General features: G+C 41.2%; 2 protein-coding genes across 7 annotated transcripts in view; both read left to right on the top strand.

Moving 5' to 3' along the window:
• Positions 1 to 1,966: 1,966 nt before the first annotated feature.
• LOC109865619 (putative protein PTGES3L) lies at positions 1,967 to 5,112 on the top strand. Its single transcript, XM_020453938.2, has 7 exons — positions 1,967 to 2,150; positions 2,401 to 2,514; positions 2,777 to 2,843; positions 3,004 to 3,105; positions 3,427 to 3,516; positions 3,610 to 3,672; positions 3,817 to 5,112. The coding sequence occupies exons 1-7, from the start codon at positions 2,110 to 2,112 to the stop codon at positions 3,823 to 3,825; spliced, it is 486 nt and encodes a 161-aa protein (XP_020309527.1). The 5' UTR covers positions 1,967 to 2,109; the 3' UTR covers positions 3,826 to 5,112.
• A 3,671-nt stretch (positions 5,113 to 8,783) lies between these two features.
• Positions 8,784 to 11,995, top strand: part of LOC109866047 (formin-like protein 1) — a 51,165-nt gene continuing 47,953 nt past the window's right edge. For 4 of the 6 annotated variants that reach the window (XM_031799729.1, XM_031799730.1, XM_031799726.1 and 1 more), the window contains exon 1: positions 9,064 to 9,623. In XM_031799729.1, coding sequence (XP_031655589.1) covers positions 9,465 to 9,623 — 159 coding nt within the window. In that variant the 5' untranslated portion in view covers positions 9,064 to 9,464. Of the gene's footprint in view, positions 9,624 to 11,995 lie in introns of all 6 variants that reach the window. The other 2 variants (XM_031799725.1, XM_031799728.1) reach the window with 2 other exon arrangements.

Raw genomic sequence — 11,995 nt, 5'->3', positions numbered from 1 at the left:
AGTATTTGGAGTTTTTTCGCCCCTGCTTACAGAAGACCTCCTTGCTAGCTAGCAGGAGTGACACCAATAGACGGTGTCCTTCACTCCTGCCTGCCCTCACCGTTATTAGAATAACTGCAGGTAAAAAGTGAATGAAAGGTGTGAACGAAGGACTACGGTCGCCCCCACCTCACTCATGCTAGGTAGCTAACTATCTAGCTTGCTAGTTAGTGCCACTGTGTGCTAGTTAGTTAGCACACAAGGTTGCTCCCGCCTGCTGCATACCGAGAGAAAACCATTGCCGACAGGCACGGTCTACCGGTAGTGCCTGCCTCCCGCTAGCACAGCAGGCGGGACGCTGGGACCACACTGTGTACTTGTTAGTGTAACAGTATAGCTTCCGTCCCTCTCCCCACCCCTACCTAGCTCAAACCAGGGTTCCTCTGCACACAGACAACAGTCACCCTTGAAGCATCGTCACCCATCACTCCACAAAAGCTGCAGAACAAGAGAAACAACTACTTCAAGGTCTCAGAGCGAGTGACATCACTGATTGACACTCTATAAGCGCGCACCCCGCTAACTAGCTAGCCATTTCACACTGGTTACACTAGCTTGATAGTTAGTGACACCATGTGCTAGCTAGCACACAGTGTCGCCCCTGTCTGCTGTGTACCGGAGTCCTCCTTAGGACTAGCTGGCTAAGCTAGCACACCGTGTTCTTCACTCCTGCCTGCCGAACACCTGCCCTTAGCATCATTAACAGAAAAGAAAACAGTTTCCGACAGGCCACAGTCTAACGGTGTATGGCTAGCTACCGTTGTGGCCCCGCCCATTAACGTCCCCTACTGTACTGGACCGTCCCCGCTTCCCGCTTGTCCTATCTTATAAATTTACCAAAATAAGTATGAAGAGAGGTTGCTGCAGATGCAGGAATGCCCACATGCAAGAACGCCCCGAATTGCGGGTCGCAGTTGCACCCTTCTTGCAAGCCCACTACTTTCCTTTCGACACACCCACTTGCCCATACTCCAGTTGCCATATTGGGATGCAGCTACCCCCTTCTCGTTCTTTTGGCAGCAAAGAAACAGGCCTGCGTGCAGTACATAAACATTTAATAGAACGTTCAATTGAACGGCAACGGTGCTGTACTGAGCGACCATTTAAAAAATTGAGAGGTGTTGGGTTGTGGCTTCAAAATGCACCTCTGCGCTTTAAATACATCAGTCATTGCTTCAAGCCACACCCTCGCACACCCACCGAACAGAGCAGACATGCCTCAAAGTCTGTTCGAAAGAATGTACAAGGACATTTTGAGGAAACATGATGTTCAGTTTCAAGCCGTTTCACAACATAGCAAACATTCAAGCGAAATGTACGCACTCCAGTAGCTAGCTAGGTTGTCAAATTAATGGAAAATGTTGTCTGAAGAGAAAGCCTTGAATTGTACATCTTGTCTCATACAATCATTGATTCCTGTAGGTGCTGGGTAGAGATGATCATGACCCCCGCCTCAGACCTTTTGGCAGAACGCCCAGCATATGTTCTTGCATTTATTGAGACAACTTATGGAAATGCAATGAAATTACAAGTATCCAGGTAATACTATTTTCATCCACTTTAGCTATTGAAATAATAGTAATATGTAGCAATGTCCCACATTTTGTAGGCATCTGGTGTGTGACTGTTGTGTGACTTTCTTCCACAACTTTGAGTCTATTTGTATTCCAATTCTGACCAATAATAAGCATATTGACAATAAGTTCTTCAACCCTATTTAAAAATGGCAAATGAGGCAGCTATCAGTTTCTGTCTGTCTTCTGGCAAGCTTTTCATTTTCCTCCCCCATCTTCTTGAGTTCACAGAAGGTGGGGTGGTCCTGGAGTGAAAACTGAAAATGCACCTTCTTTCCAGAGAGTTCCACTACAGCCTATAGGGATAGGGAAGTGGAGGGGGGAGGGGATATGTACCCTTAGCAGCTGATACCAGCTGATCTAAAAATAGTGCAGGTCCTAGTAGATAGACTGCTAACTATTCTGAGTAGGCTACTTGCTTTCTCAGTCAACTTCAAAACAACCATAAACGTCCAGGAGCATATTATCCCCCTAGAATCAACAAAGTACCAACAAGATGGCCATGTTACCAAAAAACCTTCCCAGACCAGAAGAGTGGTATGTATTGCTAAGAAGCAGTTTTCTAATTTGACAGACTAGGTTTATACACTAGCGCTGTAAAATGAAGTTTCCAGGTCTCTTACCCCATGTGCTTTTAGTCAGTCGGTAGATCCCTTGTAAATTGGGCATATAATGCAAATGAAAATAAATTTTGTTACATTATAATAAAATGGTATTTAGTGATTAGTCTGTTAACATATGCAATATAACAATATTTTAATGATGATTTGTTTGTTTTTATCGATAGTCAAGGAGCACAGACTCTATGGTATGACAAGAAGAAATATGTGGCCATCAACTTCATGGTGCAAAACCCCAAGGATGTTGAGGTTGATATTCAGGATACCTATATAGTTTTAAGGTGAGTTTGATCAATTTGTAACCCTAAAGTGTGTGATCAAGCAAGTTATGTTAGTTTAAATTGTGTGTGTGTGTGTGTGTGTGTGTGTGTCTATGTATGTGTGAATGTGCATGTGTGTGATTTTACAAACAGGCCTGTGTTATCACTCTATAATGACTTGTACATTGCTCTTATAAATAGTATATGTTATTATTGTAAAGTGTTGCGTTATAGCCTACGTTTAATGACATTGTATGTCTCTGTGGATTTGTGTCTATGACAGTTGCAAAGACGTTGATGACAACAACATGTACAATCACATTTACTTCTACGACAAAGTAATGAAATTCGTAAGGACTTTTTTTTCTCGTATCAAAGTTAATTTGCTCCTCACAACTAACATAGAAAACACTATGCTTCAGTATTCAGCACTGTAATGTATTAAAAACCAGATATAAGTTACAGAGCATTATGGATACTGTAGTACATCACTGTGTATTTCTCTAACAGGACTCTCAAGTGAAAATCTATGATCGCAGTATCCACATCTTGATCAGGAAGGTTAAAGAAAATGTAGCATGGCCTCGCCTTCAGAAAGATGCCAATCTCAAGGTACTGGAACATTTGGTCTTCCGCTGAGAATAGTTAAGAGCAATGTAAGGGTGGACAAATGCTTCATGTGTTGAAGGTAGACTCAGCAATATGACATCATCATTAACAGTGGGACGACAAAGACAATTTGTGCCCAACACTTGGGGCATGCTCACACTGGAAAGAGACAATTGTCTTGGCTGATTCAAATGATTTTATTGCTGACTTCTGACAGAAAGTCACCATGCGATGCTATGAAGCCGTCATATTACAGAGTCTTCTACCAGAAAGAATGTTTATCAACATGTTCATTCTCTTCCATCATTATTATGTATCTTGTAGCCAAATTGGATGGCTGTAGACTTCGAAAACTGGAGAGACTGGGCGAACGAAGAGGATGAGGGAATGGCGGAGTACGAACAATATGTGGAAGTAAGTGTAACTCTGACAAATAGGCTTATGTCTATGTTTGAAGGTTTGCACATCTTACGGAGTGTGACTTTAATTCATGGTTTTCCATTTCAGATGATTCAGGATATAGGGAGCAAGAAAGGAGCGCCACCTGCGATGGATGATCTTGATGATCTGGTTAGTACAGCAAGAATATACCTCCAACTCACCTAAAAGCATTTTCCAACAGAACTTATTAGGGGCATATTTATTAGCCTACTTCTCACTTGTGTTTGTCAGCAAGTAAAGCGAGTTGATAAAATGAGTTGAATCTTTTCACAGAGTGATTGAACATTTCTGAAGAGAGCCTTTCTCTGCATTGGACGTGGTGGATGTGGATTGAGTCGTCAAAGCCATGTCGATGGACTTTGTGTATTTCCTGATGATGGTTTGCTATGAATGTGATGTGAATGAATGCTGTGTATTGCTAAATGTGTTTTCACTGGTGATGTTTTCTGTGTAATTTATCATGTTTTATTGAATGTGTTATTTATTAAATCAACTGAAGCAGGGGCATCATGCAACCCAAAAATCTGAGGGGTACAAAGACAAAGAACAGGATGGCTGGGGGGTGGTGGCCATATGTTGGAGAATTGTGCATATTTCAAACATCTGAAATAGATTTTCCCTGCTATCTAGAGCCATATTCATTTTTCTTAATTCTTTGTAAAAAAAAAAACATGTCTATTTTTTCCTGCATATCTAAGCTAAAATCTGGGTAAAAGATTGAAAGGAATGAGAGTCTTATTCAGTACATTTACAGTTATTGTTTATTTTTATAGTCGGGAACCTATCTGGGCTAGCTAAAGCCAACTCTATAATATTGCTTAGTGATTACCTTTTACTGCAGTGGGCTAAATCAGGGTCACACAGAGTATTTCTGGGTAGTCTTAAACAAATCTACTTTGAAATAAAAGTATACACCTCACACACGTGGTTATGAGCTTAAAAAATGAAGACACCTGTTCCATGTCAGATATTGAGTTGACATGTGTAAAAATGTTAGTTTGCATCCCAATATTGCACATTATATACATCACAGAAGACTGAAATTTAACAAAATGGTTTGACATAGAAACACCAGATTTTTGGTATTATTTTAAAAAATTAAAAAGGTTTAGTAATTATGAAATTCAAAAAAATATTAACATTCCACCCATGTGGCCACTAGAGGGCGCTTTGGTCATTCAACTGCAGAAAAGGGTCGACAAACAGGGCAGATCTAAGAGGGCACATGCCCCTGGGCCCCCTATGGGCATGACGCCTCTGAACTGAAGTCTTTTTTATACTTAACTGTTATGTAATAATCTAGTATATTGAAGCTTGAAATGTAACAGCCACATCACACCCTATAGGCCAAACAGTACATGAATTAATTGACTTAATCAATTAAATCTATATTTGAAAGGCAAACCTTTTGGATAAAAGCTGTGCACTATGAACTTTTGTATACTGCTAACACTGCTTTTATTATATTTTGCTCAAAACAACGTTTTTCTGTACATAAGTTACAAAATAATTCTCTAAAGAGGGTGAATTCTCATTGCAGAAACAATAAATATTGGGGCAGCACATCAATCTGGTCCACACTGATTTTTTTCAGTGTGTAAAATAAATACTGGTCACCAAATAATTTGGCCAGGTAAAACATTTTTGAACACACATTTCATGATCTGACGGTAGCCTACCTTTTGGGCTTTACATGGGAGATTTGTCATTTATTTCACGAGTCTAGGTCGATTTTCAAGCATTTGCAACGAAGAGTCGTTTGGGAGCCAAATGAGCCTCTCTTTTATGTGAATGGAGCCAAAACAGCCAGCTCACCGAAAAGACTTGGAATGCCCATCACACCTAATACCAGTAGGGGGCATCGTGACACCCTTATGGTGTGCACTCTGAAAATGTTATTTTATGGATATGGCCGGTGTGTACAACATATCAAGGGCTAATAACACATCCAATGCTAATTGTATTAATAGCCAGACATTGTTGGGTAAGTCATCTGTTTTACATATTGTAACGCTATATGGGCCACCATGTTTGAGTGGATATACACTTTTAAACTAAAGACACTTGACAAGCAAGAACAAATCAATCATTCTTGTGATTGAAAAGCAGCCCATTCCATAACAGACATTTAGATTGCAGTTTGAATTTGTATTAATTTCCGATACATTCAGAGACTTGTTTTGAAAAAGCTCAATCGTTTAATCTGTGTCTCATTAGGACACCATCTAAACTGATTACAGTCCCCTATTGCATAGCTTTGAGTGGGATCAAAAACAAGTATTAGTGAGGTACTCAAATCAAACTTTATTTGTCACATGCGCCGAATACAACAGGTGAAATGCTTACTTGCAAGCCCTTAACCAACAATGAAGCTCAATAGGGTTCAGAAAGAATGACCAAATAAACTACAGTAATAAATCAAATGTAACACAATAACGAGGCTATATACATTGTGTACCGAGTCAATGGTACAGGTTAGTCAAGGAAATGTGTACATAGGTAGGGGTAAAGTGACTAATTGTAGATAATAAACAGCGACTAGCAGCATACTTTGAAAAAGGGACAACACTTTCGGAGTCTCTCTTTTCCCAATTAGCCGACAACGACTGTTCAGAATCCATGGCTACATTTGCACTAATCTTACGGGCATACAGGTCATTCATTGTGGCTGTTAAAGAATGGTAAAAAACAGTGGGTTAACTGCCTTGTTCAGGGGCAGAATGACAGATTTTGACCTTGTCAGCTCGGGGATTCAATCTTGCAACATTTCGGTTACTAGTTCAACGCTCTAACCACTAGGCCACCTGCCGCCCCACCTATGCTGTTTGGTCAAAAAGAGTATGACATTGTTGCCGCCCGTAGCATTGAATGTACGGGAAGCCAGCCAGCATTTGGCCTCCCTTGATATTTAAAAATAAATCAATAATAGCCAATCAGCGTCGAGCTAAACTGAGCGAGCTCAGCTGTGAATGGTCCTGGCACACCAAAAAAAAAGGGGAAAGGAAAGTCAACTTGGATTTGGCTTCACACCAATCACACTAGTCACCTACCTACTCCACCACTACTAGTCACCTACCTGCTCCCTCCTCCCCCCTGCTACTCCCCCTATGAACATTCCCTCCAGTCTTTTCTCTGCCTACACCCCAATGGACATGTATTTATTAATTATTGCTACAGTTGTTATGATGTATATATTTCTATTTCTATTGTTTTTTATAATGACCATTTTCATTATTTTATTTCAATGACTCCTGCATGTTGGAGCTCCGAGCCTGCAACCGTGTAGATGTGACTGTTAAACACTCTGAATCCCTGAATTGACAGAAAACTAGAACTGTTGCATCTCGTTGTGATGTTATCCTCCGGTGGCAATCTTGTAAAATCTACCCTTTTCTAAATTAGCCATGAATGGAGATAGGGATTCATTCTGGCATGTGGTTTAACTTAATTCTCAGTACTGGCCAATGATTATAACGGAGATTCTGATCCAACCATAAATGCATACACTGTGCTCCTTGCCTAAGAAGATGGACGTTCAATATGTAGCTAGATGTAGTAGGCTAATGTTAAGTAGCTGGCTTATCGTTGCCCATTAGAGGAAGTTAGGCTAGAGAGAAAGTATTTTAGCCAGGTATCCTAGGAAAACTAAAACTACAAGAGTGTACTTTATGACGGAGTCATAGACCGTTTAAGCAACATGAAGGAGGCGGATGGCATTGGCGTTTCTCTACAAGTAGGGTGAGTGAACAAGTTTTTTTTGCACCTACGGACGCATGAACACACACACACACACACACACACACACAGAAATCAGTACCATGGACAGCCTCATCATATTTAGCTTACATTGATTGGACTAAAACGTTTTTTGTATATTTTAGTTGTCACTGTATTAGACTACGCATAGGTGATTAAAACAATGCAATTGTCACGACACATAGGTTGTAATTTGGCTTTTTTCCCCCTTGCTTTGCTTCCCCGGTGATTTTACCCACACACTGCTACAGTCTGTTTCCAAAATGTTATTCAGTTGCCCAAGATTCTACTATGATTTGCTATCCACGTTATCCAGCTTTACTATTACTTTACTTACTATTACTTTACTATGACTTATTATTACAGGTATCAATATAACACTCAATACTCATTAAAGCTTTACTACTACTTTACTTACTATTACTTTACTTTACTATTACTCATTATTGCAGATATCAATATACCCCTCATTAAAGCTTTACTTTACTATGACTTATTATTACAGGTATCAATATACCACTCATTAAAGCTTTACTTTACTATGACTTATTATTACAGGTATCAATATACCACTCATTAAAGCTTTACTTTACTATTACAGGTATCAATATAGCATTTATTAAATCCTTGCTTCCAGGTAATAAGCCTTTCAGTAACACACCAGTCACTATAGTGGTAAGCCTGGATCATTAGCTGCCCTATCCCTACCATGAGCAACGCCTAGTACAGGTATCAACAGTTATGTCACTGCTATAGAACTTATGACTCTGATTTGATCCTGTTTTGAGTTATGCATTAGCTAACCTCACATCATGGGGCTGTTTTTATAGACTTTGGGCATTATGAGATTTCCAATGATGTAATACACTAGCCTAACTAAGGCTTTGATCTGCATTAGATCATGTTCAACAAGCTTACATTTTAGTCATTTAGCAGATGCACTTATCCAGAGCGACTTACAGTGAGTGCGTACTTTTTCATACTCGTCCCCCGTGGGAATCAAACCCACAACCCTGGCGTTACAAATGCCATGATCTGCCAGCTGAGCCACATGGGACCTGTAGAAGCTGTAGAAGTTATGCAGTACCTCCACTGTACCTCTGGCAAGGCAGGCTTCAACGTATTACTGCAACAGAACATTCCCTTGTTATTTTATTCAGCTCACACGTAGGATAAAAATCTCAAAAGAAATGGAATAGAAGATGATACAGGACTGTAACCTTTTGGTGATGTTAAAGAGTCAATGCTGGACTTGTAGCACCCACTGTAAGACATTTGCATTGAAGACAACTGTTTGTCATCTAAGGGAAGGATGTTCTCTCCATCTCATGATGTCCTTCTTCCCTCGGTCTCTGGTTTTGAGAAGTCCCCTTTAACTGTACATGGAGGCACTAGGACCAAGGAAACACTATCACTCTCCTTTTCCTCCCTCTCTCTCTCTCTCTCTCGCTCTCTCTCTGGAAGAGCTGCCTATGCTGCTGTTGCCTCCCCTCTCTGTCTGTCCCTGCTTCGGATGGTAGAGTAGTTGGCTGTGGACCTCTGCCTCCTTGTCCTCTTCTCTCCTTCTCCGTTTTGACTACCAGGAGACCAGTTAGCCCCAGCGTCGTGTGTGGGCACCAGTCAGAAGAGAGTGGCTCCTACCTATAAGTCCCCAAGGGTCTCTTTGCCAGCTACTGCTGCCACTCAGGAACTAGGGTACTTTTTTCCTTCTCACTTTTCATCCTTTCTTTTTCTGTTCAAGGCTTCTCTGCAGCTGTGGTAGGACTAGTAGTGTCACGCTCAAACTCTCCTGTGTCCTTCCTCTTTCTTGTTTGCTATCTCTCAATCTCTTGAAGGTTGTTCATGGTGCACAGGGACATTACTGACAGGTCCGAGTCATTTTGCATGATCACTTCCCCTGTCTGAGAGAATGAAGGAGTAGGAACATTGGAGAAGATGATACTTTGGGCTGGCCTGCTTCTCCTGGGTTCATGGAAATTCTCAACGGTCGCCAGTCAATGCCACATGGAGTCTCATCTCAACAGGAAAAGTAGTGGAAGGACACATTTTGTTCAGCACAAATTTTGAGTTCAAGTGCTGTGGAGTCGGACTGGACTCCTGTTTGGATTACTAGGGTTTGTGTGTCTGTGTGGAAGTAGCTGTAGAGTACCTGGCTCTGTGTAATCATGGGCAATGCGGCTGGGAGTATGGAGTTTCCAATGGGGAAGGAGGGGAAGACAGTGTCGTTCCCCCCAGGCTCAGAAACCCCCCAGAAACAGGCGGCGGGGCCCAAAATTCCCATGCCGGCCGAAGAGGAGTTAGAGGAGCGCTTCAATGTGGTGCTGGTAAGTCGTCGTCGCCCACACACAGACACACACTGCCCAGTTTATGGAGCCTGTGAGGGCACACATTCTCTTTTACACAGTCCCATACAGAAACTACAAACAACACAATACAAAGAAACAAAGAATGCTGAACATTTTGAAAATGTGCACATCCCCAGGACAGGCTTATCAACGAGCAGGGTACATAAAGTGACTGTGGAAAGATAAATAAGAATTCCTTTATTCTCTGGTTTACAGAAGCATTGAGTTCATTGTAAGGTCAGCTGGGAATGGATAAAGAGGAAGCTCTAATCCATATTTGCAGTGGAAACGGCGTAATAAAAGGTTGTCATATACAAATATTACACTACATTAACAGTGAGCCTGTGACATACGGTTTCTTTTCAGTAAATCCAGCCATTCACCTCCTAACCATCTAACACTAACAATCCCTATTACTCGATGATAATTCCATAACCGAATTGATGACAAGTTGGACATTCCTCGACTCCATAACTTGATTTTCGTGTTACTCCCTTCACTGGGCCTATTGGTCCTTGTCTGCAAAAAATATCTAATAAGGGCAGGCTATGACTGAACAACTGGTGTTGAAAGCCAAAAACCAATTGGGTCAACATATTTCTCCCTGATATCTCAGCTATGCTAGATATGTTGCTCAGTGTGATCAATGCCATGATAGGCCTATAACATTTCATGCATTCTTGTCTTGTCTCTCGCACATCGATTTCCTTTACAGGTGCATTAGAGTGCGATAAGTTATAGAATGACGATGAATGCCGCATCCTCATTCCAGACCTACTGTACCAGTCAAAAGTTAGGACACAGCTACTCATTCAAGGGTTTTTCTTTATTTTGACTATTTTCTATTTTCTACTGAAGACATCGAAACTATGGAATAACACATATGGAATCATGTAGTAACCAAAAAAGTGTTAAACAAATCAAAATATATTTTAGATTTGAGATTCTTCAATGTTGCCACCCTTTATTCTACAATGTAGAAAATAGTCAAATTAAAGAAAAACCTTTGAATGAGAAGGTGTCCAAATTTTTGACTGGTGCTGTATGTATTTGTCCTGTAGATTTGCATCATAGATATGGTAACAAATAGATGGTGAAAGAGAAGACAGCCACCTAACTTTGTGTCCTTAGAAAACCTACCCACAATGTCAGTTTAACATTCTGATATAGGCTAACTTGGTTAAGTAGACTTATTCAAGGGCCTCCCAAGTGGCACAGTGGCATCGCAGTGCTAGCTGTGCCACTAGAGATTCTGGGTTCGAGTTCAGCCTCTGTCGCAGTTGGCCGTGACCGAGAGACCCTTGGGGCGACGCACGATTGGCTCAGTGTCGTCCGGGATAAGGGAGGGTTTGGCAGGCAGGGATGTCCTAGTCCCATAGCGCACAAGCGACTCCTGTGGCGGGCCGGACTCAGTGCATGCTGACACGATCGCCAGCTGTATGGTGTTTCCTCCGACCCATTGGTGCGGATGGCTTCCGGGTTAAGTGGGCATTGTATCAAGAAGCAGTGCGGCTTGGGTGGTTTGTGTTTCAGAGGACGCACGGCTTTTGACCTTCGCCTCTCCCGAGTCTGTACGGGAGTTGCAGCGATGAGACAAGACTGTAACTACCAATTGGGGAGAAAAAGTGGTCAATTTTTTTTTTAAAGTAGACTTATTCATAGAAATTACATCAGTGATCAATTACTAGTAGCACAGTAGTTGGTTTGTGCACATGTCAATCAATGTCCAATTGCAGCTACCAGATGAAACTGACAATCATACTATGATATTGATACGTCAGCCTGATGGTTAGTGTTACTCGGTCAAAATTAATGTCTGGATCTGTAATTCTAAGCAGTCTAGAATGTGATTAATTGACTGGACAGAAAGTATATCTGAAAATGGTGTTGCTGAGAGGAATGTGTGTGTCATTCAGGTCACAGTCAGGAACATGTCTCTATTACCTGAGTCATACCACCACATGAGGATGAGATGTGGCCTTTAGCTTATTAACCAAGTGACTCACCATGTGGGATTGCTTATTCTCTTCAGGAAAACACAACCCAGCTATTTGATTGTTCATGGGCAATTCCACAGTAACGGAATTGTGCTGAGACTCTTAAAATGTACGCCAAGCAAAACCCCTTCATTTATAAGTTCAACAAACCATACAACTCTATGCACAATGACTACTTTTAACAATTTACACTGAACATTTTTACTAAACCACATTTACTGGAAGAACTGTGCAGATGCAAAGTTTGGTAACACAATTTCAGTAAAATCTCCTTCATGTTTTTGTGTCGATGTTTTCCAAACACTCTTAAATACCTGCTCCGAATACACCCGGTAACGAAATTGAGGTAACGGA

This window comes from Oncorhynchus kisutch, linkage group LG20 (genome assembly GCF_002021735.2).
Source record: "Oncorhynchus kisutch isolate 150728-3 linkage group LG20, Okis_V2, whole genome shotgun sequence".
Classification (NCBI taxonomy): Eukaryota; Metazoa; Chordata; class Actinopteri; order Salmoniformes; family Salmonidae; genus Oncorhynchus; species Oncorhynchus kisutch.
Note: the sequence above shows the minus strand (reverse complement) of the source record. Positions and strands in the feature narration are given on the sequence as shown.